The sequence below is a fragment of the Pristis pectinata genome, chromosome 16, assembly GCF_009764475.1.
Source record: "Pristis pectinata isolate sPriPec2 chromosome 16, sPriPec2.1.pri, whole genome shotgun sequence".
NCBI lineage: Eukaryota > Metazoa > Chordata > Chondrichthyes > Rhinopristiformes > Pristidae > Pristis > Pristis pectinata.
Window position 1 is genome coordinate 7,207,407 of NC_067420.1, and position 18,515 is coordinate 7,225,921.

Here is an 18,515-nt window from a genome sequence, read left to right on the forward strand (position 1 = left end):
CAGTGAGCCTCTGAATCAATTGCAGACTATGATGGGAACCATAGGGGAATCTAATACTTTGCATTTAGTATATGCTAAAGCTATGAGAGAAAATTGAAATGTTTCAAACATTTAAGTAAATGTTTCAAATGAAATAAATGAGGCATCAAGCCAAAATTATAACTGCACAGCATGGATATATAGAATGTTATAGAATTGCAGCTGATTTTGCAAGGTTCCTTTCCAGTCTACTTAATTTTTGAATGCTCTATAATTAGCAAATTCATGGCAGCTAATTTAGCGAGGTTCCTTTTAAAATTTTCTTTGAAAACATCCTATCATATTATTCTAGTATTCTAATTACAGCTGGAATCATCTTTCCTCTGTGTCAGGATACAGAGGTTGCCATTTGTTCCTCTGCCACCCCCTCCTTCCCAACTTCTCTCATCAATCCAGACAACTTCATAAACAGGTCACTGGCAGCCTATCAGTGGTATTCCTTGCCCTATCCATCCTCCCCCCCCCCCCCCTCTATTCCCTTTATCCTATCTATTGTCACTCTCTCTGCACCTTAAAATCAATCTGATTTCTCTCTTTCCTGGTTCTGATAAATGGTCCTCAACCTAAATTTTTTCTCTTTCCATGGATGCTGCCTGAATGCTTCCAGCATTTTCTGTTATTGTTTCAGAAATTGCCACTTAGTGATTTTATGGAAGAAAATCATATTCCTGTTGTAAATGAGTAGGAAGGGTGTATAGTAAATATAGAATTCTAGACTATCCCCACCTCAATCCCTAACCTTGACACAACAGCTTTATAAATTATAGTCTTAGTGCTTGCATCTCTGGTGGAAAAACAGAACAGTTTGGTCAGCCAGGGCAATGAGCCTGTGGGTCAGATTTCTGGTTGACCATGAAAGTATCACTTGCTCATGTTAAATGGTTAACAGACAGAAAACAGAAAGAGTAAATGAGTCCTCTTGGGTTGAGAGACCATGCCTATTGGATGCCACAAGAAATGGCGCTGGGGCCTACTTGTTCACAATCTATCTCAGTTCTTGGATGAGGAAATCAAATGTTATCCAGGTTTGCTGATCATACAAGAATAGGTGCAAGTGTTGGTTGTGAGGAAGATGCAGAGAGGCTTGAGTGAGATACAGTGAATGGGCGAGGACATGGCAGGTCACATTTAATATTGGAAAATGAGGTCAATCATCTTGTTACCAAAAATAAAAAGGCAAAGATATTTATTAAATGAGAGACTAAAGCATTGGCATTCAGGAACCATTAGAACATTCTGATATATATTGTTTACTTAAAAATATAAGAAATAGGGGTAGGCAATTCAGCTCCTTGTGCCTGCTTCATTCAGTAAGATTATGGTTGATCCATTACATTAGAGCAACTTCCTTGCTCTAATCCCATATCCTTCGATTCCTTTAATATCAAAAAATCCATTGATATACTCTTCTCTATACCCAACGATTGAGCCTCTTTTGCCTTCTTGGGAGAGAATTCCAAAGATTGCTTATTAAAGTATTTAGAAGTATTTAAAGTGGAAGTTGATGAGTTTTTGAAAGATTGTGGGATGAGGACTGTGAGGATATGGCATAGAGGAGGAGTTGAGACCTGAGATCGAACAGCCATGATTATATCGAATGGCTGGGCAGGCTTGAGGGGCCAGGATCTTTTCCTCTGTGGGGTTGAAGTTTTGCCCTTAACTTTGCTAATGGCAAAGTCTTTCCAGTTTCTGTAAGATACTTTTTTTTAAACTACTATTCTAAAATATTTGTAAGCAGGTCTATCATTTAACTCGAGCTCCAGATGCGTTTTAACTCTCGAGTGCAAAAGTGGTGCTCCTTACGTGAGGGCTTTCAATTTCTACTCTACATGAGATCATTTATGTAAGCAATGGTTTTAGCTATCCAAAAATATAACATTGATGAACAAAATGTTTTCTAAATATTATCAACAAAAGTAACGAGTCATTCATCAGGCATTCTCAGACTCCTGGAATATCCCACTGCTCCCTGCAGAATCCGAGTTTCAAAACTTACAGTTTTATTTCTACCATCATAGAGCACCAGAACATCCCTGCATTACTCAAAAGTGATAAATGAGAGGGAAGTAGGGCATTAGAATGTGCCTTCATTGAGTGAGCTGTGTTCTAGTTTTTTAGAAAGAGTATTATTTAAATCGGAGTCTTATTCCTTTCAACCCCTCACCTACTACGCATATTAATCATGTTTGTGTTTTTTCTTGCAGCTTTCTAGACAGGATTGACATAGTCAAACAAAGTGACTACATACCTCCAGACCAGGTAAGCCACTTTGTTCATTGCATTTTTAAGTTGTACTTATTGCTATGCAATGTTTCAGGATGTGAGGCAAAGTAGCTAAAGTTTGAGCTAAGTTTTTAAATTTATTTTTAATTACTATGCACTCTTTTTTATTGTTTAAAAAATATTTTTGACCAGGATCAGTTCTGTTTTTAAACTAATAATTAAATTGTGTTAAAATATTTAAAATACAGCAAAGCTTTGGCCATAGAATTGTAATTTGCTGCAAGTATTATATTCCATGTGCTTAGTTGGATTTCATGATGCTAGTTGTCCTTAACCCAACCATCCCTGGAATGAAACCTTGCCATGTGCAAAATTTCAAATCTATTTATTTGCCATCAGAGCAAGTGATTCAGATTAACAGTATAAAAGCTGGGTTCTAAAAGCTGGAATAAAAGCAGAAAATGCTGCAGGAACTCAGCAGGTCAGACAGCAGTTGTGGAAAGAGAAACAGAGTTGATGTTTCTGGACAAAGACCCTTTATTAGAAATCCTGAACATTTGTTCTCTGGAATTTAAATTGAAACAGCACCAGCATAAAAATTACAAAAGTAATTTCTCTGACACTTCAGACATTTCACCTGAGTTAGTATAAATTCACAATTTGCAATGAAAAGAATCATGCAAATTTCACTTGGATCTATGTTGACACTGCCACAAAATTCCCATTATAATGTTCACTTCGGTTTTAGGCTTTACATTGTTTTTAACCATTAGTCATTGCCACAAACATGATTTCAATATTCCTTATTCCGAATCCCAAGAAATCAACAGATTAACTGCTGAATTTTTACCCAGACTTGCATTCAGATTTATGGGATTAAAATCTTATCTGTTTTCTATGAGGAAGGTACATGAAATGAGCATGGCCATTTTGAATTTCAGTCCAAATAGTCAGTAGCTACATTGTGTGGTATTCACATAGATTCATAAACTAATTAGTCTCATTTAGAGCTTGTATTGCACTGGTGCGGTAAAAGGTTCTCTTATGGAATTGAATCTCTACATTTGGTGTGATAGTCACATTTAATGGCATTTACCTGCACCTTGTAGCAGTACCTAATGCTAACAGGAGTCTGTTGCGCAAAGTTTTTTATTTCCAAATCTAAGTGTCCCTTGACTGCTCCACATGATCCACAAAACCAGAGTATTTTTTTCATTTGTAAGTTCAAGTTGCCATTTAGTTAGGTAGGTAACATTGAACCTTTTGTAATGATGCACTTCAGTCTAAACTGAATTAATGCAGAGCTCTATTGTGCAATGGGTTTTGTTCTTTGTCACTCATTTTAATACTTAATGTCATTTTGTAACAGGCCATTCAGTCTTTCAAGTTTGCACTTAAATCTTTTTTCAATATGAACTATTGTAAGTGCACTTTCCCCTGCTTGAGCCCCATACCTTATCATACTCTTATCATCGAACTATCTAATTCCTTTTCAAACTATGTTTTATCTTACAGCAAAGAATTAGAATCATAAAAATCTGACAACTATGTGCAAGAAAGTATAATTTCAACCTTTGTGATAAACTTTTTTTTGCCTTGATCAGCAAAGAAGAATTCATTTACCACTCCTTTTTCTCCTCCTAGTCCTGCATCGTATTCTCTATGACATGCCCATTGGTTCTCTTGCTACTTATCTACATTAAGGGGTAATTTACAATAGTCAATTAACCTACCTGCATTTTTGGGGTGTGGAAGGAAACCGGGAGTACCCAGTGGAAAACCACGCAGCCGTGAGGAGAATGTGCAAACTCCACACAGTCAGCACCCGAGGTCACCTGGCCCCTAGAGCTAAGTGGGAGAACACCAACTGCTATGCCACCATGCCCAAGTCTTCGGTTAGACATTTACTACTTTTAGCTGATAATAGTTTAATGTTTTTAAACCTTTTCCTTTTTTTAAAATTCCTTAAATCAACATAAGCCCCTTGTTTTTGGGAGTAATTTTAGATAAAAGAAACAGACCTTGGACAGCATGAGCTATCAGAAGCCTATCAGGGCATTGCTTGGGACAGGTCTCCAGAATGGGTCATCCAGAGGCTAAGGAAGCAAAGCTTTGATTGTTGGGAGCGCCAGCATTGGCATGACACGTTGAGCCTGTGGTTGTGTTGGGTGCCATTCACCCCAGTGTTAGTGGTTAACACACTATCTGTTTTGGGACCTCTTGTTTAGGTCCAAATGCACAGTAGCTAATTTTATACATGATGTAAACCAAAAAAAACTTAACTGGATTTAGAAAACGTAGCACACTCGCACAATAAATCACTTAAAACAAGAGGAAAATCCGATGGAAAATTAAAGGACCCATAAGTTGAAACTATCAAAACAGTGCTTGGTATGAGTGAGTATTGCAAGTTGGAGATGCTAAGATCAATTACAAGGTCAATATTGAGCTGAAACAGTGTGTTAATCTTGCCCACTAAATCACTAATGTGTTTGCAAAACTTTGTACATTTCTGGTCATGACAACAAAGTAAGAATACCACAGTTTCAAAAAAAGTAGTAAAGGAAGTCATTAGAATATTTGAGAGTGTGGAGAGTTTTGGATAATGAAAGTGTATTGCTGAAGGTTTGCTGATTTGGAACAAAATAATGTAAGCAATGACCTGTTCTCCTGAATAGTAGAATCAGAGAGCAGCATGTGCATGAAATTCAGAACTAATCTATTGAAATGTGTTTTTTAAGCAAATGATAGCTTGATTGATAAGGCTCCCTGAAGGAGTGGATGGAAGCATGTAGTCTCAATTAACTTATGTGAAATATTTGTAACTTCACACCAGGTCCTAAAGCTTTCCACCATTTTTTTTCCATAGATTGCCTGAGTCTGTGTGATCTAATTTTATAGAGATCAGTTGCCAAAATTAGTCAATTATCATCAACCAATTTCTGGAATGGTATCTTGGTCTTGTTCATTTGGTAATCTTAGATTTTGCAGAAGTCGATTGATGATAAAAATCAATAAGAGCAGTTTTTTTTAAGGATGAGATGGAATCTTTAAACCTGAACCCATAGTGCAACACCACACAATAACAGCTTACGTTAGCTAATTAAGTGAGAAGAATTCTATCCAAAATAGATTTTTTTAAATGCACTTGCTGAACTTTCTATCCCAATATCTGATCGGTTGTCTTTTTGTTTCGCTCCCCTATCAGTGCCCTAGCTGTTTGTAAGCTTTTCAGGATGTCCATTGCCTACCTTGCATATTAAATCTCTATCCCAAAGATTAATCTAATTGTATTTGGCTGTTACCCAACACCAAAGGATGGCTGTTGAAGCAAAATACTGATGAATTGTTTTTACACATTATTTTGAAATTAAGTTAACTTGATGTGCCGTTCAAAACTCAAGCGATTGTATGTACGCATCAATACTTTGAGTTTTGTTCAAAATATTGTTGCGTACATACAATCCCTTGAGTTTATAAAGAGATTTAATATTTCTTGATAGCAACGGATGGTTTATCTCATGTTGCCATATTTTCCCTTTTGAAGGACCTTCTACGATGCAGAGTATTGACATCGGGAATTTTTGAAACCAGGTTTCAAGTTGAAAAAGTAAACTTTCAGTGAGTATGCCTTTGCTGATGGTTTATTCTGCATGAATTAATGTCTTGATGGCCCAGCACTCGTAGGAAAGTGACATTTTGTTTTGATGTGTACAGTTATGCATGTGATGTATGGCCATTGAAGTATGTGTGTATTCACTGCTGTTTTTCCCCATTTTGTGGAGGTACTGAGTGAACACAGGAAAAGGTAATTAAACACCATAATTTTAACTGAGGCCACCCAATAACGAACAGGTCATGAGTACAGAGGGCTATTTGAATGTTTCCAATGAATGGTTATTAAATGAAGATTCACAAATGCAAAATTTACCTTGCTAGTAAAGAAAGTCATGACTACTATTGCAGTAGCCACTATACATAAAACTTATAGATGACCAATAATGCACAATTTTAATTGTGAAGGTAGAGAGGCAAAATTAGTTTAATAATAACGTGAAATTTTCAGTTTTGTTCAGTCGAATAAATTTCCGTATTTTCTTCACTGAAATATTTGCATTATATTTATTTTCCCTTGCTGACCTTTTTATTGTTGGGTGGCCTCAGTCAAAATGGTGGTAGATGTATAAGAGATACTGTTAACTACCTTGGGTTCACTCACTGGCTCCACTTCAACTTTCCAAGCAGTTTGACCAAGTCACAACCTAATGGATGTGGCATCAAATGGTTGCATTGCTATGTAGTCTTGAGAGTTTGTTGCCTGCTGTGATTCACCATAATAAAGTCAGTTGTATCATCGCCAGCTGTAAACAAGGCTTTTATACACATGCAGCCCTTTGTCTTTAGTAAGTTAGTTGTGGCTGAGATGTATAACCTTAAACTTGAAAGTGCATGACAAACACCTTGTTTTTATTGCCCTTCCCAGATCTGGTTTGATTGTTTTGAATTATAGTTTGAAGTGTTTTAATTGTGAAATTTGTTTATGTGTCAAAATCACAATCAAGAGCAGGAAATGTTAGTTACCTCTCTTCCATTGCATCCTTTGATTTTATCCCATATTGCCAAAGCAGTAATTTAGACTTTGAAAGGAACTTGTGAACTTTCATTGCACAAAAGGGAGGCATTGTCCTGAAAACCCATGAAAACCAATACCCTTCTCCCTCCAGTTTCCTACTCTCACCCTTGCCTCCCCCCTTTTTGATCTTTTGATCTCCCCCAATTTGATATTTTACTACCCGGAGTTTGTTTTCCTGTGTTTATGTCTATAAGTGCATCTTTTTAGATCCTACTTGAGCCTGAGGACCTGCCATAAATGTGTTTGATGCTGTTCAAGTTTGAAAACATTTAATCCTTGAATAGGTCAGATCAAGGCTGGCTCAGTACTTCACTGGTGCTGATGAGTACTGCCATCATGCAGGCCTCTGAGTTGGTTTCTCTTGGGACAAAGGGTTGCTCTCGGAGTGGGTGCATCCAGACAGGCACTGGGAAAAGCTGCTGAAAGAAGCAGAGAAATCCTAGAAGCTATCAGGTGATCTTCATGACAGAGAGCCTTTGAATTTGACTGGAAAAGAGAAAAAAAAAGTGTACTTAAAGGTTTTGCATGAGGATGAAGTTTTAAAATTTGGAAAAATGTGCCCTGCAAAGCTGGATTGAGTGAGTGCATGCTGCATGCCTGTGACTGGATTCTGGACAATAGATGTTTGAAATGATATTTGCAGCAATGATTGAAGTCCTTGGTATTGTCAGGTTCAGATTAGTTATGGTGGGTCAATTTTTAATTTTACTCCCAAGCTGGTCACTGTATCCCTGAATTTTGGTGCATCTCCCTGCTCAATCCTCCCTTATGCACTTTCTCCTTCTGGATTTACGGGTCATTTAATCCCCATCTATACTTGAAGGCATTCTTGCTCACAAAGGGGCTTGAGTTCTCTCTTGTTTTTCTATCTGACTTCAACCTTCTATTATTACTTATCCATTCAAGTCACCAACTGTCTGATGGCAAATAAAAGGGAATCTCTGAGTCATAGTCATCTTGTGTTACGTTGTTCATTGTAGATCTTTGTTTTAATGTTGCCATATATGTCAAATTACTATAACTAGCTGATCAAACTTGTCCACCGATGATGCAATAGGGTTAAAAAGAAGTCCTTAACAAAGCTCAAACATGACTGACTGCAAAATAAATGTCAGAGCTTCAAAAATCCAGTTGATAGAACTTGAACTGCAAGTTTGCCATTCCTGTTAAGGAAGTAAATCTGCAACAGATCAAATTACAACAGTAGGGTGAAGGCATTCTGGGGAAGAAAAATAATTTTAGATTTGAGCCTGGAAAGCTTTCTCATTGAGTGACCAGGACATTTTGAATAGAGTAATGGATGGTGTCATTTAAAAAGAATAGTTTGAGTCATTAGTGAAACTGTCCAGTTTCCTCAAAATGGGTGGCCTCATCCACGTCACACACTAATGAACTGATTAGCCATATTTGCTTTTGTACTTGACTCAGGACTGTTTCTGATGACAGCGGTTTCATTTGAATCAATCAGTTGCTTCCTCGTTTAATTCCACTCCCCTGCTCAATGTATATCATCTTTAGTCTATTATGGATGCTCATTGTGCCTTAACTATCATTGGGCATGCAGTAGAAGTTGTTGTATTTCCAGGCAGTTTTGTGTTTCTTGGCTCAAAGGCAAATCAGTGATAGTGCAGAAGCTCAATAATAGAAAATATGGCAGATCTGGAAATCTTAAATAAAATAGAAAATGTGAAGGTACTGGGTCAGAACAGCATCTATGGAGAGAGAAATGAAATGGATGTTTCCAGTGAATGACTTTTCATCATTTTTGCTATTTAATTAGATCTAGCCAATCTGTAGTTAATTCATTTATTCTGGCTCCCTCAGTTCTCTTGCCCAACAAAAGTCTTTCCATTTCCCATAATGTAGTTCTGCCACATAACATTTTAACATTGTGCCTATAGTGTCCAGACTCAACACACTAGATCTTTTAACCCAAGTCTAAATGGAGACCGAATGACTGTTCAAAGATCCCAAAACTTACACCTGGGAAGCCAGAATAAATGATGTTTTAAGTTGCAATGAATGGGCATCTTTCAAAGAACGAATACACAGCAGCAGCCTTGCTTCGTCCTTTATTCAGCAATATGCACCCACCGTAACAATCTGGATCTGTTGTGCAGAAACTTGGAACAAGAAAATTTAATGAAACCCCAAAATACTAACTGGCACACAATTTGTGAAACTGTGCCATATGGCCACATTGAGATTCCTAAAGATTGAGCACTCTGGAATGTGCATCTTAGAACTGCTGAATCTGAATAATAAATTTTAATTCTGCATTTTGACTAAAACAGATTGTTCATAGTGTTGTTTCAATTTCTCATTCTTTGAATGTACCCTAGCCTCAGCATATAAATGTTTGTTCAGAATGGGGAGAAGGATGGAGAATATAAGAAAGAGCAGGCCATTCAGCCTCTTGAACCTGCTTCGCATTGGCTGAAGATGTTACCAACCACTTGCCTGCTTTATCCCCAAATTCCTTGATTCCTCCTATATCCAGTTATCTATTAATTTCAGTTTTAAATGCAGTCACTGACTGAGCATCCACATCCCTCTGGGGGGTAAAGAATTCCAAAGATTTACCACCATCAGTCAAGTGACCTACCTCTTATTCTGAGATCTCTGACATCTGATTCGAGACTTCTCAGCCAGGATAACATTTTTCTCATTTCTACCCTGTCCAGCCCTTTAAGAACTTGGTACGTTTCAATGACGTCACCTCTCATTCTCCTAAACTCAGAAGAGGACTAGCCTCTTGGTCTTCATGTGACAGACCCACAACCTCAGGAACCAGTGTGGTGAATGTTTGCTACATTCCTTCCATAGAAAGTGGATTTTTACTTTGGTGAGGAGACCCAAATTGTATACATTCCACAGCTTCCATAGTGGCTTTTGAGCTTGGGTCTGTAGATTGCTGGTCCAGTTTACTGATGTGCCATCACCACAGTGTAGAAGTACCAAATCTAGGGAATGATTGGCATCATGTTCATCTTTTACCCACAGCTCCAAAACAGCTGCATACTTTATTCTAGAAGCATTCCTTATCTTGTTTTAGAATTAAGACACCTGCAATTTAGAGAGTGGGACAAAAAATTAAATGCATGCACTTAAGGAGGTTTACATCTACCTTTTGGTTCTATCAGTGGAGAATTCATGCACAGCAGTGTACAAATCCTGAGCTACTGTAACACTAGAAAATCAATGACCTGGGTTGAAGAAGTAACACCAGAACTCCAGAATGTTGATGGGCCAGGTTTAGCAAGTTACTTTTTTTCTTCTTTATTTTTATCTTCAGCTTTGTCTCACTTTCTGAATGTGAAGAGTCTTCAGTGTGAGGAAATTGCTTTTGCATTGTGCTCTGTCTTGTCTGTTGATTGTAACATTGGTTCAAACATTTTCTTTTTGCAGCATGTTTGATGTTGGAGGGCAACGTGACGAGCGCAGGAAATGGATTCAGTGCTTCAATGGTAAGATTTGAAGTGAATTACTTTATGGCAGAATATACCTTGATAAAGATGTATTACACTTGTATAAGATTGTTGACCAAATATATCCATCGGCTTGGTAACAGGAAAGTAGGCAGCAACCTGAGGAGAAAGAATGCATAATTCTCAGTTAATGTTGCTAGTTCCAAGTCTGCCAGCTTAGTTGTATAGGTTTAACCAGATGTCGATTGGGCTTTTGTCCATCTCACTGTACCATCTGTTTGGAGACAATGCTGTGGTGAAAATCCACTTCAGCTTGTTCACTTCAATAACTATTCACATCCTGGAGTCAAATTGATGGAACTTGAAGAAACGTGACTGTTCCCAGTTTTCAAAAAAAATGTGGCATCAAGCAAAATAACACAGCTAATGTCTGCAGCATTGTGCTCTTTACAGTTTCACTCTGCTGCATTTATTTAGTAAGTGGCATTTTAAATGCTTAAAAAAAAGAGGGCATCCTGTTCTCAGTGCCTACTGTCCTGTGCTCATCCAGCATTCACAGCTACAGAACCATGAAATAGCACTTATTACTGGTAACTCCAGTTAGTTTACACCATTAATTCAGCAGACATTAATGCTAATTTGGGTTGACCTACCATTGCCAGGTTTGCATTTGGCGAAAATATATCACTGCAAATCTTGGATTTGCTGCTTGGATAAATTAGTGGAGTTTTTTTTGTGGGCTACAGCTGGTTATTTATGCTCTTTAATTCTATTGCTTTTTGAGGTTTTTTTTGCTCTAAATTGCTTCAGGGGTAGTTGAAGTTAACAGTCAATGGTTTGGGGGAATTTTAATCTGTGATTACAGATCTCTCTTTACATCATTGAGCTCTCTAAGATGAATCTAGAATGAAGAGCTCTTGATTCTTTTGAACGATAGAGAAATCAGATCAAGCAAGGAACAGTCCAGAAAAAAATATATCTGGATGCATGCAAGATGGGAGCAAGGTGGGAGCAAGCTGGCAAAAAGTGGATGAATGTTCGCTGAACAGGAAATGACTGGAGCATGCATTGATACAACTGCAAAGAAGAGATCTGCTATACTATTGCTCTGCAAAACTTAACATGCAGTTACTACTTCATAAAACTTTTTAAATTGAGGCATTGTGTTTCCATTAGATTTGACATAGCTTGCCACTGATTAAGAATTGGTATCCATAGTTTTCTGTGGATTTAGGGTGTGTCTTCAGATGCAGGCCAGACTGGTTAAGGAATTGTGGTTTCCTATCTAAAGGTCTTGCACAAATTTGGTTTGATTGAATTTCAATGACTGTATCTTGTATATCAGTTTATTTGTACCACAATAGCTCCAATCTCTGGCCCACCTCCTTTACCATCTCTAGATTCAATTGTTGCAGCATTATTCTTGCCAAATTTCACAGACTTGAGTTTCACCAAAATTCTTCTATCCTTACCCTGGCTCATGTAAGGTGCTATTATGATATTATAACATCTTCATTTGATCTAATTTGTCTCCTTTTAAGTTGATGGATCCAAATCTTAATTCAAGCCTTTGTGTCCTTTAGTACACCTGTTACTGCTGCAACCTCTTTGAAATATTATGCCACCATTTATGTCCTTCAGGTCTTGGGTTGAGGCCCAATGTGTGCCTGGGTAACAACCTTCAATCATCTTAAGATCTATTTTCTGTAATTCTTTGCTTCCTACTTTCCAGGGTTTTCACATTTCTTCAAGCATTCTTAAACTGCAGCTCCTTGTCTCCTTCTCATTGTCTCATTAAGACCCAGTGCCATTTGTGAAGTTCCACGAGGCATTTCACTGGCAATAAAGATGTTCTATAAATGCAAGCACATCCCTCTACTACTCCAGCCAGTGCAGTGTGGAATCCAAATGTCCTGAATGTCTCCAATTCCTTCTATTCCGCTATTTTATCACTGTTACAAAGGACCATATTCACCAACTTAAGTTCTTAGAATGTTTCTTTTGGGCTCCTCACCATCTCTCATAACCATGCCCCCCCCCCCCCCCCCCCACCCCCATCTGAAACCATTTCTGCTCTTTGCACTCACTGAGATGTGCATTATATTAAAATATGCTTATACAATGTTTATAATCCCAAAATTGGTAAAACCAGTACATTAGTTGATCAATAATTTGTACTCTGCAGATACATATTCAATTTGCATTTTTAGTTCCTCCTCCATTTTGTCTTTGTATTGATTACAGACCTTTGAAAGTCCTTTTTCCTTTATTGCAAATATTTGATCATATTGCACCAGCAAAGAACTTTAAAAGTTTGTTGGAAAGCCTTGTATCATTTGTAGCCTGTTTTGAATAAGTACAATAAATTTCCCACCACATTCTTTTTGTGTAGACACTGAGATGAGCATAAGTTTTTTCCAATTGATTCTTATAACTCAGTTGGCTGAAATTTGTACAGGTAAAATAGATAACCTGCAGCTATATATATTATATTGAAGAGTATATATCCCTTCAAATAACTTTTCTAGCACACATGCACTGTAGCGATAGAGAGCAGCATTGCTTCAATGCTTCTCTCTCAACTTTGTCTTTTGATTCTTACTCAGAATTACAATTTATCTGCCTTCCATTTTATAATACATGAGTCTTGCTTTCTATTTTCTCCAGTGCTCCTTGCTTGACTTTTTCTTACTTTCTCAACTTGCATTATCCTACTGTCTCTACATTGCTTAATTTCACCTAACCAAAATTTATACCTCTGATATGTAAGCTGTTTCACTTGACACTGATCTTGCAACATAGCTTGCAATATTCTTACAGTTGCCAAGACTATTTGTACTGTGCATGTTCTTTCTGAAATGATGAATTATTTCTGTTTAAACCATATTGTGTTATTTTTGTCATTATTTGTAGTCCAATAATTCAGTTCTAATTCATTTGGTCTGATCCATTATGTATGTTTTCAGATGTCACTGCTATCATATTTGTGGTGGCTAGCAGTAGCTACAACATGGTTATCAGAGAGGACAATCAGACCAATCGCCTCCAAGAAGCGCTCAATCTGTTCAAAAGCATCTGGAACAACAGGTAAATCTGTAACTCCTTTAATATTTACATTGAGACATGGGAACAAGAATTGTCCATTTCATTGAAATCATTGTTGAATCTAAACTCACTTTACCCAGCTTTGTTCCTTGTTCTCAGCTTTAACCTACTTTTAAAAATTGTTAACATTTCTAATTGATCCAACAGCCACAGCCAGCCTTTGTGACAGGTGAAAGAATTCCAGATTTAACCCACCCTTTAACTCTTGAATGCCTTAGCTGTAATTCTAAGATTGAATTGAAACCTACCTCTCAAATTACAACTTTTAAGAATGTTGCTCACATTTTTGATTTATCAAAAAGTGCCAGAAAAGAGAGAGAGAGTGGTGAAGCAGAGATCCACAATTTACATTTGTATCTTCTGGTTGCCTTTGATGTTGTCCCTTATTTAGTCTGCGGAAGGCCAGTTAGTATGGAGACCTCGCTTTGCCATTGTGTGAAATGACAACTAAAAGTCCAAGCTCTCGATGACCTCAGATGCCAGTGTTGCTTCCCTTACAGTGGTGGGTGGTTGCAATGGCAGGCCTTTGGCAAAAATTCATATTTTTTATGTGATGTCTGAGCTTTCCCTGACTGGTTTTAATTTAAAAATAGGGTCTCTTAAAGTTGCCATCGTCTAGAACTGCATTCTGTTTTGGTTGTAAGTAAAAATGCCGTTGACAAAAGTCAAGAGAGTTGTATAGCACAGAAACAGGCCCTTCAGCAACCACATCCATTTTGCCAGTCTACACCAGTCTCATTTGCCTGCACTAGGACCAAATCCTTGTATGTCTTGCCTGCTTAAGTGCCTTTTAAGCACAGTGATGGTATCTGACTCTACCACCTTGTCTGGTAGCAGGTTCCAGATATCAACCACTTCCTGTGTGGGTGGGGGGGGGGGGAGTAAAGCTTACCCCTCAGATCCTCTTAAAACCCCTACCTCTCACCTTAAACCTATGCTCATTGCTTTTGATACCCCCACCATGCAGAAAAAGATCTTGACTATGTACCCTATCTATGCCTCTCATGAATTTGTATACTTCTATCCGGTCATGCCACAATATCCTTCAGTGTCCAGTGTCACAGGGAAAAGCAGCCCAGCCTATCCAATCTCTCCCCATAACTAAAGTCCTTCAATGTAGACAACATCCTGGTAACTCTCTGCATGCCCTGCAGCACAGTCACAGCTTTCCCATGGTGTGGTGACTAGAATCATACACAAAGCTCCAATTGTGGCCTAACCAGTGTTTTGTAAACTTGCAGCATAACATCCCAACTCTCATATTCTATGCCCCATATCTATGTAAATTGCAGGTACTAGAAGCAATATGACAGATTAATCAAGATAGCATCAGCATTGATAGTTATTGTAGTGAAGGTAGTGTAGCGGTTAGTGTAACGCTATTACAGCACCAGCGACCTGGGTTCAATTCTGACCACTGTCTGTAAGAAGTTTGTACATTTTCACCGTGACTACGTGGGTTTCCTCTGGGTGCTCCGGCTTCCTCCCACATTCCAAAGGCATACAGTTGTAGTTGTAGGAAGTTGTAGGTGCCAGAAGCATGGTGACACTTGTGGGCTGCCCCCAGAACACTCTACGCAAAGTTGCATTTCATGGTGTGTTTCAATGTACATGGGACTAATAAAGATATCTTATCTCATCTACTGGAATTTTCAGGTGCAGAGCACCTTCAGGGAATATAAGAAATGAAACAAGGGGTCAAAATATGAAGGGGTAAAAATGAAGTGGTTGTGAGCAGTGAATTTGCATAATCCAAATCCTTTATATGCCATAATCTGAATACATGTACAAAACTGAAGATTTCTTATTACAAAACATTGGTCATTGAATGCTTTTTCTTTAAACTAGGTGGCTGCGGACCATTTCTGTAATTCTCTTCCTCAATAAGCAGGATTTGCTGGCAGAGAAAGTGCTGGCAGGGAAATCTAAAATAGAGGATTACTTTCCTGAGTTTGCTCGCTACACTACGCCAGATGATGGTAATTCTCTTTATTCAGAAGTTCTGTGCATACATGTGATTTTTTTTTTCCCTACAAGAGAATTCCTTTTCAGCACCATCACACCCAGGGACTTGCCCACAAAAAGAACTTTCTATGAGCAATCTCTTTGTTGCATACCTTCGAATTAATGGTTGATGCAGAGTGCATTGAGCATGTGGGGAGAAGAACAAGCTGGCCAACAAACAATCTTCTTCTCTCCCTCTCCATCTCAAGAAGCAGCTGAGATCTTTGCCTCCCTATTCTTTTTGGAGTGCAGTGTGGGGAGAGAAAATCCCTAATCCATTCTTAAGATGGAAACATCTGACAAGTATGTTGTTCTGTTCGAATCCAGAAAATATTTAGATACATGAGGAGGAAGCCAGTGAACATTTGAAACACAAAATGAAAATACCTTCTTTCCCCCCTCGTATTTCTGCTCTAAATGTGCTAATTTAAGGTAATGAACTACATAAACTTAAACCATTGTGTCGACAATTTATTTCCCGAATGGAATATCCCGCATAATATTCAGGGCTGACATTTTGAAGTGGGTTTGGGATTTTTTCCCCTTGTTAAAAATGATGGATGGGCAAGGATCCAGATGACCTTTATTTAAAATAATTTTAGAGATTAGTCAACAGAGGGGATAGGACCAGGCACCTTCGCCTGAGTCACACTTTGAGAAGAAACTTCCAAAGCAGCATCAGGTAATTTGCTTTAAACCTTTTGATTCTAAGATTATTCTGATTGATTCCAATGTGTCATTTTCTCCAAGACAAGCACCGCATATTCTTGTTCCTTGGGATAGCACCATTTCTTATCAGTAGCAGTTTGAAGTAAACTTTCTGAAAGTAAATATTCACACTTTTTTTGCCACTCATTATTTAATTGTGATCAGGCAAATTGGGATTAAATTTGACATGGAGTTGACATTGAATCTGCTGTATATTTCTCAGTAGTGGAAATGAAGGCTGGGAGAGGTCTATAATGTATGGGTTAACTCCATACTGATCTAATTTCTTAATAAGTATTTAGTTGCATTTTATACCATCCTGCACTCTTGGTAAATAAACCCAATGTAACTGAATGGAGTGATTTGACCCAGTGACCGGTTCTAAGTATGTGCTCCATGAAACATGCCCCAGCCAAGAGCAGCAGGAATTAATGGAGATAAGCCAAGGTCTTGTATGCTATATCTGTTTGTGGTGATGAAGTATATTCTCCTTTCTAGGGTGTGCATATTCTTTGCATCCTCTGCAAACAGCTTATTCTACCAAAATTTAACCCTCCATCTTGTAACATGGAAACAACCACTTAAATAATCCATTATGAACCAAAGTATTTCACTTTTATCTCAACACTATGGTTTTGCAGACCGGCTGACACTGAGAGATAATTGAACCAATGAAAACTGGCCCCATTTAGAAATTGGCCAGTTTTCCCACTGGAAAATGATTTGGGGTTGAGAAATTTAAGTAGCTTGGAAAAAACCCTCAAATCTGGCTACAATCCCCACATCTCCAGCTAAGTGCAGCAGACTAGCCATTTAAACATAATGAGACTGGGATTTTTGTATTCAGCCTTATGTGCCGGGATTCCCAGGCCTTAACCAAGATAGAAAATTATATTTTTGTGAATAAGATGAGACATTCTATCACTAATTGATGGCCAAGCAGAGCAAGACTGCTTCCACACTTGCCACTCTTCCCTGGGATTGATTTTTCTCAGGAATTGGGCACCAGAAAGATCTTGTAGCTAAAAACAAGCTGCTTGAGGAACTCAGCGAGTCAGGCAGCATCTGTAACGGGAAATGGACAGTCAACGTTTCAGGTAGAGCGCCTTAGTTTCTTTGAGGGGAGGGTGAAAGTTAGTAGCGAAGTTGATGAAATTGACAAATTCTGCGCGGGTGCAGGAGGCAGCACCAATGCAGTCGTTGATGTAACAGAGATGAGTTGAGGAGTGCTGCCAGAGTTGGAGTAAAGACTGTTCCATGTATTTTGGAACAAAGACTGTTCCAGTCCAGATGAAGGGTCTTGACCTGAAATGTCGACTATCCATTTCCCTCCACAGGTACTGCCTGACCCGCTGATTTCCTCCAGCAGCTCATTCTCTTGCCCCAGACTCCTGCATCTGCAGTCTCTTGTCTCGCTTGTAACCGATGGCTTCTTGACTGCGGCTGCAGCTCATTTAGATGCTGTAAAAAAAAAAATTAACTGCATGCTGAAGACACCCAAGTGTCCACAAAATCCAGACTGAAATGAAGCTCCATCCCTGCCCTACCAATATCCAGCCCATGTACCTGACTTTTTAAAAATTTAGTTTAAATAGCAAATATATCACAGTTTGGGAAGAGAGGTTGAGTTGTTTGGAGAACTGGAATTTGTCAATGGTGCAAGCTGGCAAGGCATTTACAGCACTAGGGAAGTTAACACTGGAGAGTTACAAAAATAGAAGGTGTATACAGACATAAAATTTTAAAATAGACACTGTAACTTAATCTTCAAACATCCTTTGTATTGTAAAATCCTAGGCAAGGCTTGAGGTTATACTCTCTAAACAAAGAAATGTTTCTGAAAAGCATGCAGTGTCAAAATCTGTATTTTCAAAATATTTTTAAAAAATTGTAGGTTATAACATTTTTAAAATGTGGAGGTTATAGCTTAGATTTAAACAGTGCAGAGCAATGAGCAAGACAGTGGAGCTGTGATTTTCTCACCTGTAAAAAGTGCTGAGAACCGGTGCCTGGCTTACCGTCAGCCCAACTCCTTATTGTCATAAACCACCACTTGACTTGTTAAAGGCTAGATATCTCTGAAATTTCCTGCTGTTCCACATACCTCTCTATCGGGAATATAGAGGTCATCTGTATGTAGTTATAGGATAGAAGTCATACTATAATGTGACTAAAGCTAATTAGTACTCACCTCTGTGCCCTCTTTGTTATTGCCTTATTTATAACAGCCTCACCAGAACCTGATGAAGATCCAAGGGTCACAAGGGCCAAGTACTTCATAAGAGATGAGTTCCTGGTAAATACGCACATTACTCTATTTTTAAAATTTCTGGGATACATCGCAATTTGTAAGACTTGAGATTATATTCAGATTT

General features: G+C 38.2%; 1 protein-coding gene across 5 annotated transcripts in view; it reads left to right on the forward strand.

The window, feature by feature from the left end:
- gnas (GNAS complex locus) overlaps positions 1-18,515 on the forward strand; it is a 303,471-nt gene that overhangs the window by 232,054 nt on the left and 52,902 nt on the right. For 3 of the 5 annotated variants that reach the window (XM_052031132.1, XM_052031133.1, XM_052031136.1), the window contains exons 6-10: positions 2,244-2,298; positions 5,810-5,883; positions 10,304-10,362; positions 13,290-13,410; positions 15,277-15,407. In XM_052031132.1, the coding sequence (XP_051887092.1) occupies positions 2,244-2,298; positions 5,810-5,883; positions 10,304-10,362; positions 13,290-13,410; positions 15,277-15,407 (440 nt within the window). Of the gene's footprint in view, positions 1-2,243; positions 2,299-5,809; positions 5,884-10,303; positions 10,363-13,289; positions 13,411-15,276; positions 15,408-18,368; positions 18,437-18,515 lie in introns of all 5 variants that reach the window. The other 2 variants (XM_052031134.1, XM_052031135.1) reach the window with 1 other exon arrangement.